The 17,552-nt window shown below is 43.0% G+C and overlaps 1 protein-coding gene and 1 pseudogene across 3 annotated transcripts in view; one reads left to right on the top strand and one right to left on the bottom strand.

Annotated features, from left to right (window-relative positions):
• The window catches only part of Zdhhc14 (zinc finger DHHC-type containing 14), a 373,515-nt gene extending 365,142 nt beyond the window's left edge, over positions 1 to 8,373 (bottom strand). The window contains exon 1 of one of the 3 annotated variants that reach the window (XM_023712172.1): positions 7,235 to 8,373. In XM_023712172.1, the coding sequence (XP_023567940.1) occupies positions 7,235 to 7,479 (245 nt within the window). In that variant the 5' untranslated portion in view covers positions 7,480 to 8,373. The remainder of the gene's footprint in view (positions 1 to 7,234) is intronic. The other 2 variants (XM_004628504.3, XM_023712171.1) reach the window with 2 other exon arrangements.
• Positions 8,374 to 14,031: 5,658 nt separating this feature from the next.
• LOC101571819 lies at positions 14,032 to 16,430 on the top strand (annotated as a pseudogene).
• Positions 16,431 to 17,552: the final 1,122 nt, after the last annotated feature.

Genomic DNA, 17,552 nt, shown 5'->3' with positions numbered 1-17,552 from the left:
AAGTGGGAAATTTTGAATAAGGACTAGTATAATGATATCATTTGTTGAAATTGACACTACTTCTGTGTGGCTATGAAGGAATAGCCTTTATGTAAAGAGTTTCATGCTGAAGTATCTGGACAGGTAAAGGCATGATGCCTGCAATTTACACCTCACTGGGTCAAGAAAGTAGAGAACGGAGCACGCATGAGAGAAAGAGCAGCAATTACAGAACTATGTCACAAGTGATGTGACGGACATGTCTAAATAGCATACTGGAGTTCAGTGACTTATTTTCTTGAAAGTCTTCTGGAAGATTTAAATTGTTTCAGTCCAAAAATTGGTTCCATCCGCAGAATTAAATGTATGTTAAATGTATCAAGGTGATGTCATCTTACGTTACATACGTCCTCATCCATGTTACTTAAGAAAAAACACTTTATAGCATGATGCTATATTTATAAAGAAAAATGAATCAAACTAAACCTATTATTTGGAAATGCACACATGAAAAATCTTTGAGAAGTAAAAGCCTGGTGCTGCTAAGGACTGCCCACAGGTACTAACAGCCTCACAGAAGAAGAGTTGAAATGGCCCGGAGTATCCAGGGTGCCAAAAGACTCAGATACACTAGGAAATGATAGTCCAAAGAAGCCAGAAGAAAGGATTTTACATGTTTTCACCAGAAGGAAATGATAAATGTTTGTGGAGATTGATATGCTTACCCTGATTTGAACATTTCAAAATGTATACATGAATCGAAATATCGTATGGTACCACATAAATATTTATAACACATATGTATCTTAAAAATTTAAAATTTTAAAAAGCACTGACATTGATGTGCTTCCTGAACTGGGCGATGGTTTCATGGGAACTCTTTATAGTGTTTTATTTCAAAACTGTACATTTGCTATTTAATCTCTATAAATTAGTATTTTAAACATGAATATTATAAAAATATTGTAATCTTATAAGATTATCCATTATAACTATTGTAGTAAGTTATCAAAAAAAGAGAGTTGGAACAGGAACCAAGATTCATCTTTAGAGCCAAAAAAACCCAAAAACAACAACAACAGCAACAACAAAAAACATTAGGATGGTCCCTAAACTTTAACTGAACCAACATTTTATTAGATCCCAAGTCCTAGGTGTTACTGATTGTAAGCATCTTGTAGTGAGCACCACTGTGTCTGTTCTCCTAACCTCATCTACAAAAGAAAGAAGCACTTCTTTGAAATCCTTAATTTAAATTCTCTTGCTAAGACATAATAACTCTGTCATGGATAAATTATGTGCAACATTGTATTGCAAAGGAAAAAAATTTCCAGGATATGCAGATATGGCCCAGTAAATAATTAAATATCACTCTTCTATTTTAGGAACTTGAAGACATCCTTTTTGTGTAATACAGAATTACTTCTCACTAGCCTAGAGAGAACACATAAATCATGAGTACTCAGTAGTATCCTTGAGAGCTTTGATAAACTTCAGTGTCCAAAGTCAAGAACTTATAAAAGAAGAAATGATTCTACATGCTGATGTTGTTCAAAATACCCACATGTATCACTGAGTGCTTGATTTACCTAAAATATTTAGGTAAAAAAATAGTGGAAAGAAGTCTCAGGTAGCCAAGCAAGAATCAAACACCATCACTAGTTTTCCTAAATAACTTAGAAAATACTTCTCCTCTGCTTCAATTAACACAGTTTAAAAGGAATAATGCTTGATTCTGAATTCAGATTATAAAGGTTTTAAGACATCACATTAAGTATTCTATAAAACAGTATTAATTATAAGTTTTATTAATGTCTACAACTTTATAAAATGCAACAGCTGCAGCAGGTGGAAGTTATTTTTCAAGGTCTTTCAATATTACAGTTACTTCCAAATCGACAAATATTTGCCGTGAGTTCACTGTGTACTAGGTACTGTTGTAAGGCCTAGAGATTAGGTAGAAAACAAAACAAAAAGGAGTGCTACTCTCAGGCAACTTCTATATCTTGATTATGTACGCCAATGAATAGGCCGGATTGTCCATATCAAGAGGTCATCGAGAAGGATTGAAATTACCTACGATTCTTGTGGAATCTGCAGATTATGACAGTCTCTTACTTTCATACTACGTACTAAGTCTACGTACTATATTAAATAAGAATGTGCCATTGTGCACCCTGGGAGTAACCTACCGATACCTACATCACTCCAGGGGATTCTAGAATGCACAGCATGGCCAGCTTTGGCCAAAAGAAGATCAGGCACCTTGTAGATGGTTTCTGAAATGGCAGAGAACCAAACACAGTTCTGCATGAAAGGGTCAAGAAAAGATGAGATCCTTTAGTATAATAAAGGCAGCACCTTCTCTTAGATAAGAAAAGTTAGCCTGGCAGTGATGGAGAGGTTATTACTGGAAATGACGCTTACATTTATCGGACTTACAAGTCTAGTGTGGATGCTGAATGTCGCCCAAAGGCCCACAGTTCAGGCAGTTTCAGTGGGATGTGGTGGAACTTTGAGGAAGTGGAGATTGGTGAGAAGGGTGCAAGTCCTCAAATGAGCCCTCAAGGGGACTGTGGGGCCTTGCCCCCTCCTCTGCTTTTTCCTAGCCACCAGATGAGCAATTCTGCTCTCCCACAGGCTCCTACTCTTGCCATTTGCATACTTGCCAGAGGCCTGAAAGCCATAAGCCTACCAGATCATAGACTGGGACCTCTAAAACCATTAGCTAAAATATACCTTTTTCCAATTTTAGTATATGTGCTGCCAAAGCAAGCACTACCTTTTTTCTTTATAAATTAATTATTCCAGGCATTTCATTACAGTAATGGAAAGCTGACTAACACTGATGAGGTTCTCCTGTGTTACAAGGGCACTACCTTCTCCTAAATAAGAAAAGTTATCCTATTTATGATGGAGACATTATTATAGGAAATGACAGTTTTATTTAGCTAGGATAGCCACATTTCCATCTTCAAAGTAAACATGACCCCAGTTCTACTGACTGCCAAATGAATTTATCATTCATTACAGAGAGGATTAACCAAATTGAAATAAGAAGGAAGGGAGGGAGAGAAGTAAAGACTAACGGAAAAGAGTGAAACAAGAAAACAAAGCTTTTTTTTAAAAAAAAAATCATCACTGGACTTTAGTGATAAGAAATTTGAAGATGTTGCTAAATTCTCATATATTTGAAACCCAGTAAACTGTCAGAAGTAATGGAACAAGAGTTAGGAGACCAAAGCAGGCCTGATCTCATAGGACGTTCCTGAAGACACAAGCCTCACCAGGCTTCCCAGTTCCTGCCCTTCCTACTGTCCCTATGACCCGGAGACTAAGAAATGTCAGTATTCCAGAATTGTAGATTTCTTTATTTTCAAATGCTCAACTATAAGTAAGAGCAGGCTGTATGTGTGTGCATGTGCATCAGATGGAAATAAATTCATAACATCCACGGGTCTTTTCAGGTTCAGATTCTGAGGATGTGACCACACTGTAGTCTTTGACGAGACTCTTACTAAAGACGAGAAGCAGCGAGATGCCGCTATAGCCTACAATCAGCTCTCCCCCTTCCCTCTTAAACACAGCCGGGAGATGCTGTCACTTCTCATCAGTGCTCCATATGCTCAATAAACGCAGCCAAAAGATAAGCACTCCTGACCTGCATGAAAAAGAGTAGAGTGCAACATCTGGTTGCTTCTGGCAGCTTTCTTTAGTGTTTTCACAGTTCTGGCATGGTGGACCCAAAGATGGAGATGAGATCCATGGTCTGGATCAGGGCAGCTCCCCAGACTCCCTGCGGGACTCCTACTTTGCACGGACAAGATCAAGGCTGCTGCCAAACACAGGCTCTTTGGATTCCCGTGGAGGTCCATATTTTAGTGAGAAACTACAAAGTTCTGCGTTTTTCAACCCTCATGAGCTATCGATCATTGTCACACTTGCTTATTAACCCATATGCTCCCTCCCTTTAAAAGGGTCTCAGAAATGGGTGGCAAGAGTCCTTGGGAGGCTACTTCTGGATGTACTCTAATCACAGGTGTCATTATTGAACATTTGCTCTCTACCAGACACTTACTATGTATACATTTTCCATTTAAAGGCAGATAGAAATCCCATTGTATAGATTGGAAAGCTCAGTTTAATAAGGACAAATCATATTCCTAGGGTCATACTGCTGGTAAGAGTCCTGGGATCTGTCCTTCCCTAAGTCCTGCTTTTAATATACTCTACCCTGGGAGGAGGGGCAGCACCACTGGTCCACAGGTGTGCTTGTCTGCAGGAGCATCGGTTTGCAGTCAGAAGCTCCCCCTGTGGCTAGTGGGGAGAATTAAGTTGTTCATGGAAGCTCTCCAAGCCTCTCACTTCATCTTTCATGTGGAAATAATCATGTCTACCCTGCCTTTTCCTAGCATCAACACCTGTTGTTGAGTTCCAACAAGTTCATTTCTCTTGGATAAACTTCCTTCTCCATCTTTTCAATGCTAGGAATGAGATGATGGGTAAGAGAGAGGAAGTCTAAAACAAATATTAGGAATTATATTGCTTTGCATATTTTTAATTGTCTGTGTAACTGGGAAAACATGGTTTCTAATGTTTGATGATGAATTTCACTAACATTAAAAGCTATTAAGACAGGAAATTAAGTGATGGAAATAGGAGCCTGTATAGTATAACCTCAGTAAATAAGCAGAAACCAGAAGAAAGGTAGACAGGAAGCAGACAATACAGGAATTTCCTCTGGCTCTTGTTTAATAATTAGCCAGGGGGTATTTCATTTCCTATGCATGTGGCTAATTGGTTCTTTAAGTCTCTAGCAAATTAATTTGTCCAAAGTTATTTAATTTCATTCTCAATGAATAAAGAACTGAAAAACAGTAACAATACTTGTGACAAAGCAATAAAATGAACTGACAAACAATCTTAGCAAACCATAACATTTTGTAGTTTGAACAGGCCTATGATTTTTTTCAACCAAAGCATCATACTAGAGTGAGCCCCATATTTTCTTGAAACCCCTAATTGCCTGGCTGAAGAAACCCTTTGGAGAACACACACACACACACACACACACACACGCATGCATTGACTCCCACAGAGCTGTTAGAAAAATGTTGATGCAAATAATAGCTAAGAAATTCCCAATGAGCATGTTTATTCCTCCAGCCATCATTTAACACAGCACTGGCGCACAACAGGATCCATACCAATCTGCAAGTGAGAACTTTGGGGAACTCTTAGAAAATTCACACAGAGATCAAGAAATAAAAATGAATTTATGAGGGTTCAAGAAAATAAAAGATAGTAACAGGATGTATGCCTCTCACCACATAAGATCTGTGTATATGTAAAAAATGAAATATTCATCAACCCATATGAAAATGATTTGGCTGAAGCTTGGCAATGTGATCATAAAATCAGTCAATTTTCTCCACTCTGAATCACTAAAAGAACAAAAATTCCCACATGAATGGGTTCAAACTTTTTTTTTCACGTTAAGGAGATGGTGCATACTTGGCGTTAGCAAGCCACCTGTAACTAAACCTACCACTAGACAGACAGCCTTTGTGTTAAACACACAGCCTCATCATTCCAGCATCTGTGTTTATTCTGTCTCAAAATAGAAATATCAGGAACCTCTATGCCTCTTCCTCCAGTTTCCACTGGTCCGAAGGAACAAGAGGCTGGCTCTGGATGGGGACCACAGAAACAGCACCATACCTGTAGAACATCCCTCCTTGTCCCACTGCCCAGCTGCTCGCACCCTTCCACTCCAACCCACAGGTCTCCCAACAGACTCCACCAGTTAATCAAATGTGCATGAAAGTTAACCTAGGAGACATCTGGAAAATCCACACACCGTCAGAAACGGTACAGAGGGCTTTGAGAAAACCTAGGGGAGGGAGATAACTTACGTTTGAGATTTCCTTCCATCTCCCCTACTCTAACTCAGTCCTGTTAAAGGCATTCATTACAGGCCAGTGTTCAGACATAAAATGTTCACTCAAAAGAATCAGAGGACTTTGAGTGAAAAGTATTACACTGTTAAGAAATCATTCACTTCCAACTGAAACAGCATTTCCAAAAGAAGCCAGGCACAGGATCAGAGCCCACTAATATTTATCAGTATTAATTTATTTACAAAAGTAAACAAAAAGGCTTTAATTAGCTCTACCAAAAAGAAGCAGGTGGAGACTGACAGTATGTCAAGCTCCAAATAACCAGAATATAGGAATCTCAAAGAAGAGCTCTTTTTTTTTTAAATCTGGAGGAAAAAAACTACTACGACTTTCTTCAAAAATAGAATATGAAGGGTTATATAAGAAATCATTCCAAATGTTGGACTCAATCAGAACAACTGAAACTGATTTGGAATATGGTTAAACTTCTTTACCTAATGGCTACTAATAAATAAGACTTCTCATTAGCTGGCAGGAAGACAGCTGCTACTGGCCTGATCCTTCTAAAAGACTCCCATGTACTTATTTGTTTTTCCAGATAAAATCTATAAAGTCCCAAAATATTGTTTCTGGAATCAGAAATTGCCCCATACTGTCAGACTTTTCTAGGCCGAAGAGTCTCCTTTCACCTGTTCTAGAATTGTTTATTTTGGACCTCTTCTGCCAAAACTCCAATGACAATGAAGAGTTTAGAAACCTTGTGGTAAATCAGAAATCGTTGGGAGAAAAAAGGAGAATAAAAAATTACCCACGCAGGGCACACTAGTCAGCCTACACTTTTAAACCTAAAATAGCTAAGTTTTCTCATTATTCTGAGAAGTTATACAGAAGATTTAGCCAACTGAACTTGAGGTGCCCTATATTTTATCAGCAAGAAAAAAAAAAAAAAAAACCTGAAGCCTATTTATCCCTAATTTAGAAACCTACTGCAACCCTCCTTTCCCACAGAAGGGCTGTGTGATGTGTAAATTCCCAATCTCAGTGGAGACAGCACCTGGGCTCAAGTCACCAGCGGCTCCACCTGCCAGGTCCCACCCAGCTCAGTAGCAGCAAGGCCAAACACATCTTGCAAATGTCCCATTCCCCTCTCCTTACTCCCAGAATCTGGTTCCAACACAGCGTTATACCTCGGGACGAAAAAAATCAAACACCCTTAAAAAGAGGGGGAGACAGAGAGAGAGAGGGCTGGCATTATGTAACAATGTACAGCAGATAAGGCTTTGAGAAAACGAAAGTAGCCAGAGGAGGGGCAGGGGAAGCAAGGGGAGCTTCGGGGCGCTGTCGCCACCACTTACTCGAAGGCAAAGAAGAGTCCGCTAGTGACCAGGATGAGGATGAGCGTCAGGTAGAAGACGCCCGTCTGCCGGGCCATCATGATCCTCCCGTTGCAAAAGAACTTGTTTCTTCCCGGGAACACCTCCCATTTCCTCCGGGCCGCAATTTTGTTCTTCTTATGGGGCGACTCCATGGGGGAGGAGCTGTGGGTGCTGATCTGACTGTACTCGCAGTCTTTCATGGGTCCGCCGCCGCCGGGAGGCATCCACGAGGGCAGCCGGCTGGGGGCGCACACCCCCAGAAGCCCCCCGGCCGCGCGGGCCCCACCGAGCCACGACCGCCCCCCGAGCCGCGGCCCCGCGGCCCCTACAAGGGCTCTCGGCTCGGCGACAACTTTCCCGAGGACACCCAGGTTAATCTCTTGGGGAACCCAACTGTCATAGCAGAATCCGCTTTCGAGAGGGACGTTGCTCGCTCGCACCCGGCGGCAGCGGTCCTCGGTTGCTTCCAGCCGCTGTCCCGGGGCTCCCGGGCCCCGCGGGGCGCGGGGGACAGCCCGGCCGACCCGCGAGTGACCGTGCGCCCAGCCCAGCTGCCCCCGAGCCCCCGGCCGCGCCTCCGCTCAGGCCTGCAGATCCTCGAGCGCTGCGCCCCGAGGGGACACGAGGCGGCGGCCCCGGCGCCGGCTTCCTCAGCAACCACTTCTGCGCCTCGGCCAGGTTGATTCTCCTCCTTCCTGCTGGTGGTGGATCCTCCCAGGAGACCGAGCTGCAAACTAGGAGGCAGCTCGCGGTACCGGCAACCCCTCCCAGGGGTGGGGACAGCCACGCGCGTTATTCTGTCAGGAACAGCTCGGCGAGAGCCCGGCAGCTGCTCGCGCCGCGACCCCGCGTCGCCGCGCCTGGCAGCCGAGCCGAGTCCCCTGCCCCCGCGCGGGACTCAGGGCCAGGGTGACGGCTGCTGCTAGTCGGCTACGCGGTAGGGGGCTGCTTTGCTTCCTCCTGCCCAAAAGAGCCAGTCCCCGGGCTAGGAGGGCCGCCAAAGGGCCGCAGGGACACGGCCACAGACACTAGTTTGCAAGGCTCAGCCCCGGCGCGCGCGCGGCGCTCGGAGCGGTTCCGCCTCCTCTCAGCCGGGTGGGCGGCGGCACAGGCGCCTCGACAACCCGGCTCCTCCTCCTGCTCCTCCTCTCAGCCCGCCGAGCCCTGACACCCGCTCCGCAGGGTCCCCGCCCCAATTCCCTCCGGGCTGGAGCCGGTACTCAGTTCCGGCAAAGGCGCTGCTCTCCAGGTGACATCGCCTTGGGAGCCATCGGGTCCTTCCCGCCGCGCCGTGCGCTCTCGCGGGCTTCGGTCGGTCCACCTGCCGGCTTCTCTACCGGTTTACTAAACATTCCTTCATGGGACACGCACATTCATTCACATTCATTCTCTAGCAAACCTATTTATTTTTGCGATTCCTGGGGACCCGAGGAGACACGGCGCGGAGAGGTGCCTCTCCCCGCCTGCCCGAGAGCTTCCAGCACCTCTAACGGGGCGGGGTGGGCCAAGGAAGGTGCGTTTCCCGGACTGGGGAGCCTTGGGGCCAGCTTTCAAGCAAGAAGGAAAGAGTGGAGGGGAGAGGGCGGAGTGGTCTGGGTCCCCTCTGGCACTGGCCCCTCCGGAGCAAAAAGCCTCTTGGCGGCCAGGCTGTTTGGGTAGCTACCTCCAGGTAGCTTTCTTCACTTTTCAGCCCATGGACGCTCACATTCTGCTTATTTAATTTCTCCCTACCGAGGGGATTCCTCGGCAGCAAAAGGAACACGCGCCTGTCCACTCGACCCGTGCCTCCCTCTGGATCCACTTAACAGCCCTGCAAACCCAAGACGCAGCCCAGTGCCCTCCCGAACCCGAAGCGCCTGCGCGGGGTCACAACCCTCACTAAGGTGGGCATAGACAAGGGGCATCCGAGAGCAAAGACAGTTGGGCGGGGATGCTCGGTTTTCAGAGCTGCGCTTTCCTTTCACGGCCCACTGGGATGTGTAGTTTTTGCTTGCTCTGTCCGGCTCTAAGAGGAAATACAGACTGGAGTCTTAAAAACTACAAGTCCCTGCATACCCCGCGAAGAGGGCGGGAAAGGCGTGGTCCTGGGCGTGTACGGTGGTTGAAGATGAAAACCAACAAAGGGTATGGCGGGGTAGAGACCTTCATGCTAGGCGTTTGGCGCAGAAACACATTTGCACAGTCTTTCGAAGAGCATCTTACCTTGGTCATGGAAACTGCTTGTTCCACGTCCCAGAGCTCTGAGTAGTTCCCTTACAGTGAGCAGTGTCAAAGGGAAATGAGATTGGCTATTCAAAAGAAGAAATGGACCAGTTGGAAAGTTTCCTGTAATGAGGAGAAAGTGGTGAGAATCCTCCCATTTAAAGTATACCGTGAAATTAAAGACGTTATGAATTGAAATGGAATAGAGTTTCGTCAGCAGATTAGGGTCTTGGGGGAATGGATAGGATCTTAAACACACTCAATTAATTTTAAATCCTTTTAGATACTGTACAACAGACAAGCTAATGGGACAAACAGTGACTGCACTGTTATTAAAGATCCAACTGACAAGCTGCTGACATATCCAGTGACAGCAGCTATGTATATTTTCCTGTCCTTTGGGTAATGGGCTCAACAAGATGTTACTCTGTTGCAAGTACTTCCTCTCTGGGCGTCCAATTAATACAATAAATCCATTGTCTTGGTGGCTTTCAATTCCTTTTTTTTGTTTTGTTTTTTTTTTTGTTTTGTTTTGTTTTTTTTACAGAAGAGTCTACAAGGTGTTCAGGATCTCATACTAGATCAGACTCGTAGTGATCCCCCTGTTTACAGCCTCCCAAGAGCAAGGATTACAGGCATGTGCCACTACACCCAGTCTCAATTGCTGGCTCAGCACACAGGGGTGGGGGGCGCTACCTGGCAGGCCAGGGATGAAAGTCCCAGCTTAATCCGCTGAGCTGTTTGGCCAGCTTCCATTTCTTTAGACCTAGGTTTAGAAGTATTAGTTAAACAGTAAAGGATTTGCCTGTCATGCATGAGACTCTGAGTTCAATCCCCATAACTGTCCCTAAAGAGAGAAAAAAAAAAATCCCCTCTTGTCCTCCAACTGGACTTTTCAGGGTTATGCTCTTAAAAAGTCCTTATATGTTAGAGATACATATTAAGGCATTTGGAAGTGCAGTGACTTTAAGTCTGGCCATCTACCCCCAAAGACACAAGGCTATAGAGGAAACAACACTGGAAATGTTGAAAATAGTTGATATCAGGTGATGTACCTGCATCTAATCCTCTATTGCTGCAAATTATCATACATATAGTGGCTTTAAAGCAGCGCAAATGTATCACATGGTTTTGGTGAGTCAGGTGTACCCACATGTTGGATCCTCTGTTCAGGGTCTCACACATCCCATCGTGGTGTTGGCCAGGCTATGTCCTCATCACCTGGAGCACTGACTTGACTTCCATACTCATTCTGTGTTACAGTTCAGATTGAAAAATGGACCCCCAGCCTCCTCCTGTGTGAAAGGTGAATGTACTGTGTGGGTGATATGGCTGGATTGCTGTTAGGCAGATTCTGGTCCAAGGAGACTAGTCCAAGGGGGCCTCACCTGAAAGGGCTTATCTGCACAGGGGTTCCCCTCTTCTCTGCTTCCTAAGCACCATGAGGTGAATGACTTTTCTTTTGTCATTCCTGTATGTCATGCCCTTTTGCCTTAGAGCCAGCCTTCTGTAGACTGAAACCTGAGTCAAAGCCTCTCCTCCTTTAAATTGTATCTGGTATCATGTCTCAACAATGAAAAACATGATTGAGATGCTCAGATAGCTGATAGAATTCACCAGTCGTAGATCTGAGCACCCACCTTCTTCCTGACTTAACTGGACACCATCTGCATCTCAAATAAGGCACCTGCAGTTCCTAGAGGGCACCTATAATTTGTTGTCACATAGGCTTTCCCAGCATGGCCATTTACTTCATGAAGCCAGCAAAGAGATTCAGCGAGCAGGGCAAACTCTGATGTCCATAGTCACAGAGGCCACACCAGATGTGCACATCTTCTTGTCCAGAAAGCTAGTCACAGGTTTCACCCATGTTCACAGAATATGTCTGATTCAGGGATGACCCTGTCCACCACAGTGGATAAGAGTGCCCATTATGCCATTTTTACCCATTGAACCTACTTATGCGTATGTTTGGATTTCCCATAATAAAAATGAGTAAATTATTTATTTTAATTACATATATGCAGGGCTAAAGCAGGAAACTGAAACATGAAGATCACAGGAAAGTACTTATTCTACTGAGCCATCTTCCTGGCCCGAGGATCACAAGCTAGAGTCCAGCAAGTTAACAGGACCCTGTTTTAAAAACTATTTTTAAAAGGCTAAAGATATAGTTCAATGTGAAAGCCATGGTTTCAATCCCAAATACCATACACACACACACACACACACACACACACACTCACTCACTCACTCACTCTCACTCAAGGCTGGCTTGTACAACTTAGCAAGACAACATGACATTATCTCAGAATAAATTTTTTTTAACGATCAGGGATCTAGCCCGATACTCCCTACAATCAATTTTCAGCACTGCATAAAATAGAAATAAATAAATTTTCCACAGCAAAAAGCTTGCCCATATGATTTCTACACACTTGATGCTACAATTGTTTATGCATATCTTCATAATGTTTGCATGTTTCCTCCCAGTCCCTGTACACTAAAACCCTGTTATGGCTTGTGTCTAGATGTGCCAGCCCCAAAGCTTATGCAGTCATATGTGGGGCTCTTTCACAGGTTCTGCCTGCCATGAACTGCTGCTCCTCTGTGATGCCTGTCTGCCATGCTACTCTGTCTTGGAGCCAGCTGATTCTGGACTGAAATCTCTATAAACTGTGAACTAAATAAACCATTCCCCCTTCAACTTTGGGTATCAGGTATTTTATCTCAGCAAAGGGAGAAAAGTAACTAGGACAGACCCCCAGTTATTAATTAATAAGTAATTAATAATTGTCATATTCAGTTGGCAATTGCTTGTGTGGATGATTCAGCCATAAAGAAGTTCACTAGAATCCAGTGTGACAGCCCTGGGTTTTAACGCTTCATCTTAAATATGCCATATAAGATATAATGGATTTCTTTCATTCAGTAATTTCACCACTAAGTTCTATTTCAACAGCAGGGAAATAAAAGGATCCAAAATAGAAGTTTCTACTGAGGGAGGGCATAGGAGAGAATTGGAGGGAGCAAATAATCAAATGATTAATAAGACAACTTCAGAGAGCAACTACACGAAAAGTGCAAAGCCAAGTGGTAGGATACAGACATAAGTGGGATGAGAGACCTCTGTGGAGACACTGGAGCTGGGACCCAAATAAGAGCAACATCAAGTGCAAAAGCTGCCAGACAGAACAAGCCTGGAAAGTTCTAGAGTTTCCAAGAAAACATCTACTGCATTATAAGGACAGTGAGTAGAGGTAAGCAGAGAGTTGTGAGACAGCTGGAATTGCTTTTGTGTGCATTGAAAAGTCAGTTACTCTGTAACCAACATTGGTTCAAGTCTACAGGGTCAGAAAGAAGTAATATATGGATTCTAAGCTTCCATGCGAGGAGGACCCGGATTATAGCCCCAAGCATATATTTTGCATACAAGGTAATTGAAGCCCAGAAATTTCCTTGGGAGTGCCTGAAAGGAAAAAGAGTTCAAAAAAGAGTTCAAAAATGCATTCCACATTCTTGGAATCTATGGAAGCTTGGAATCCGATTAACTGTGGACTTTGACTGCCAACTGAGAATAGAGTGAATCCTGATTTCAGAGAAGATAACTCTTAGGTCCAGACTGTAACAAAATGCCTCTGATTGTGACAGTTTAGACAGGCAGAACAAAAGGGGTTAGAATCTCAGGGAAATGGTGACAGGTATAGGCAAGTAAGAAAATTGCTGGGAAAACACATGATGTTCCTATCTGGATTACCATCAACGAGGATCCAAGTGCAAGAATATTTTGGAGGGGATTTTAGAAAACAACACTAGGAATACACAGTGAGACATGGAAAAAGAAGAAGCAAAGCACATACTATTAAGCAATCTATCCTACAGGCCTCTGAGGCACAGACCTTCCTGGAAACTGTGCGGGTTAGTAACCCTCCTTAGAGTTGTCCCAGTGAGGGACAAGGAACTTGAAATTCACCCACTTTCTTCCTCCCAGAAACATTAACTTTTTCCTTTCTTATCACCTGCCTAAAACAAAGCTACAATTGCTATCACAACCATTGGCACTTAAAAAAACTAGCTGCCCTTCCTGGATCATTGGCTGTATCTTCAATGCCAGCATCCTCTTCTATTGTTGTCTGACTCAGTGGACCAACTGACTACAAAGATTATGCTATAAACAAAATTAGAACTTTATCCCTTTCATGCGAGCAGCTCAAAGCATTCCACAAACCCACCTCATTAACTCCCAGAATGCCTCCAGCAGCCATGAGAGGATGATCCTATCCACCCCTACAGGGAAGATGTTCAGATTCTGGGTCATCAGCGTCAGCTTTCGGGGCCAGGATGAGGTATACATCACAGGTAGGCAAGGTACCTACAGATCAAAAGGATAAGTTCTAGAAGAACTCTGAAGCCGACAGAATACTTCATCTGAGAGTTCTGGTTTGGCAAGAAATAGCTGTGGAAGCTCCCATTCCAAACAGAATTCTCCAGAAAATTAAACCAGACACCACCTTAATTCAACCCAGTCCAGAGAGAGCTCTGCGCCCTAGCCGCCGCTGCCGCCTCTGAGCAACATGACATCTAGAATCCCCACCTTCCTCAAGAACGCCTGGGCCCAGGAGCTGGTGCTGGTCGTGTCCTTCACTATCGCGGCCCTCACTATAATAATGCCCCCAATCAGTCCCTACACCAAATACTCCAGCATAATCAACCAGGCCACACCCTGCAACTACCCAGTGCCGGTCGGAGTTGACGGGAACATGCCTGACATGTCCAGCCACCCCCAGGATGCCCAGGGCTCTAGCTTGAAGCGGCTGAAGAACTTGCTAGCACCTCTGCATGGACAGGGAAGTGGACCCCTGCCCTGTCCCCCAATAAAAAATGCAAAAGCCAAAAAAAAAAAATTTCTACCCAGTCCAAACAATTTGTTCTCTCCCTCCCTCACCCCTCCCTTCCTCCCTTTTCCTCCCTCCCTCTCTCCTCTTTCCCTCTAAGACTGAATTACACCCCCAGCCCTATAAAGTTTAGTTACCATCATTTTTTTTTTTACCCTAGTGATTGAACCTTAGCCTCTTGCAAGCTAAGCACATGTTCTACTACTGAGCTGTACTTCTGACCAGTTTGCTCACATTTTTACTTGTACTGGGCACACCTGGGAACATTTTGTGTTGAAGTAAAAGATGCTTACAATAATAGCTTAGCACATGAGAGAGAGAGAGAGAGAGAGAGAGAGAGAGAGAGAGAGAGAGAGAGAGAGAGAGACAGATAAGGTAGAAAAATATAATTAAATTTTTTTATAATTTCCAAGTGATTTTTCTTTAAATTTATTTATTTATTTATGTGTGTGTGTGCGGCCAGCTCAGCCCACCAGGGGGCAGGGGCTGGCTGGCATGTGGTGCCGGGGGATTGAACCGCAGTCCCTGTGCTTTGCTAAGCTTTTTCTAAGTAGGTGCCCTAGACCACTGAGCCATCTCACCAGCCCCTTTTCTTGATTTTTTAAAATAAAAATATTACTTCTTAGTATACTTAATTAAAATGCCTGTATGTTGAAGAAATTATGTCATGCATAAACATAAAAAATGTTAAAACATTCAAATTTCTATCACTTTGAAATAAGAATCACTAACATTTTGTTGGTTCTTTTTATATGATACATCTTACACATACACACATATATGTGTATTATTTATCAAAAATAAAATCATACCCATCCATGCGATTTCTATCCTGTATGGTCTTTTTTCACTGTCCAAAGCTTATTTGGTGTTATAGTTAGTATTGCATAGTTGTATTGTTTATATATAGATTAAAAAACGATGATATCTACTACTAATACATACAATACAAAATAAGATTCATTGGCACAGTTACACACAAGACATGCACTATTGGATTGATGCTTAGTTGGGCTAGGCATGTATGGTGAAGGAATCACAAGTTCTATAACACATAGTGAACACACCTCTGATTTGAAAAGCAAGTGAAATGTCAGTGGGGAAATGATGTCCCACTATCCAGTTTAGTAGGACACAAGCAAGTATCATCCAATATCAATATATAGTTTTGTGAATCATTAATAAGAAATTAGGAAATTGACATTTCACCCAGGCTGTCTTAATCATAGGTCAGGTAAAAAAAAAAAAAATGCGCTTTTTTAAAAAATTGTGGCATTATCCCTTTAATTTCTCCACTCTTCTCCAAGTAACCAGTGTTAATGAGTTGGTGAATATATCCCTCTCCAGGTTCATATACCAATGAACAAATATATACACACATAAATGCATATGACACTTTTGTCAAGTGATCTAATAATGTCCTTTGTAGTTCATTTTCCCAGCTTGGGATCTGGTCTAGACCATGCATTACACTTAGGAGTTAGGTCTGAGTCTCCTTTAATGGGACACAGCCCCACATCCTTACTTTGAGTTTCTGATCTTGATGTTCTGGAAGAGCATGGGCCACTTAGACTGTCTCTTGATTTGAGTTTGTTTGATGTTTCATTGCTATCAAACTCAGAAGAAGGCTTTCACCAGGTCCCAGCCATGCCATGTAGACAACAGTGGTACAAATCAAAAGACACTGGTCCTGGGCTGTGGGGCTTTAACTGTGTTGTACCTGTGTACCTGCTGCTATGAGACCTCCCATCTCTCCCACAGTGTGAGGACACTTTGAAGAGGCATGACCAGGTTCTCTCCAACTAGTAGGGCTAGGTAAGTCTGGAGTGCACCTCAGACCCAAGCCAAACTGGGATCAAAAATACACTGATGCATTGAAAAGCCAAAAAAGATATGCTCTGTTTTCAAGAAGGAGGTATTATCAAGAGACACAAAGTCTCCAAAACTATTTTGTTGATTCTCTGTAGAATGTGCAGCAGAGCTATACACCTGATGATAAAAAGGAAAGCTTCCTAAGAGCCACGAGAAATAATTCTGCAGCTGCTAAGCCCAAGCCCCGCAGGAAAGACCAGCAGTAAGGGTGTGAGGTCTACAAATCCCATCCCAGGGGAGGGAGCTCAGCACTGCTTTTTTTTTTTTTTTTTCATGTTTTAAACATAATTTATGGAAGTGTATCACATGTATAAAGAGATATGAAAATCATAAATACACAGATCAATAATGTTTCCAATGTTAAGTCACCTTTCCAGTCACACAACATTATCATCCCAGAAGCCCCGCTGAAGCTCCATTGAAGTCACACTTCCTTGGGCTAAGGGTAACCACTATGCTGCCTGATTTTTGTACTTCTTATAAGCTGAATCTCAAGTATGTATAGTGGTTTTGTCTATATTTTTGCTTTAGTTTATATTTTTTTGAAATTTATTTATGTTATTTAACAAGTTCTTTTTTCCCTCATTGTCATAGAAAATTCCCTTGTTTTAGTATATTACAGGTTATTCATTATATTTTTGGTAGGTATTTGGGTTTTTTCCTTAGTTTCTGAAATGTTATGAATGAAGCTGCCATGAATATTCTTGTACCTAATTACACAGTTCTGCTAGATAGAACTGTTAGATCTTGTAGTGGGCACTTATTTCAGCTTTTATAGCTATTACCAGTTTTCCAGTTGGTTATAGCAGTTTGTACACTTACAAGGAGACAGTGAGTTTTCCACTTGCTTAAATTCCTTTACAGTGTTTGATATTTTGAAATTTTTCCCCATAATTTTATTGAGAAACAAATAGCAATGAGACAGTTTCAAATCAAATTGGTAGGACAGTTCCAATAATTAACACATTGCATACATTCTTCCTACTGGTTATTTGCTGTACAAGATGCAGACATGATATCCTATTTACAAACACTATTAGAACAAATCCCTCTGTTCCTTGAATTAAGAGAATGCAGCTATATATCTGTCCTAACCATTCTGAATACACAGGTACAAAATGGTCATTCATCTGTATCCCCTTTTTTTGTTTAGTTCCATCATTTAAATATTATAGGTGTGTGAACTCAGCAAAATATTCCAAAACAATGCAGTAGTCCATAATAGTATTGGGTCTTCCACTTGACTGACACTGCTTTTCCTCCCACCAACTTCTGCTCAGTCAGCATCTACCTGCTCCTCAAAGGATGGGAGCAAAACAAAGAAACAC

Source organism: Octodon degus, unplaced genomic scaffold, assembly GCF_000260255.1.
Source record: "Octodon degus isolate 3935 unplaced genomic scaffold, OctDeg1.0 scaffold00024, whole genome shotgun sequence".
NCBI lineage: Eukaryota > Metazoa > Chordata > Mammalia > Rodentia > Octodontidae > Octodon > Octodon degus.
The sequence above is the reverse complement of the archived record's forward strand: the minus strand, read 5'-3'. Positions and strand labels throughout refer to the sequence as shown.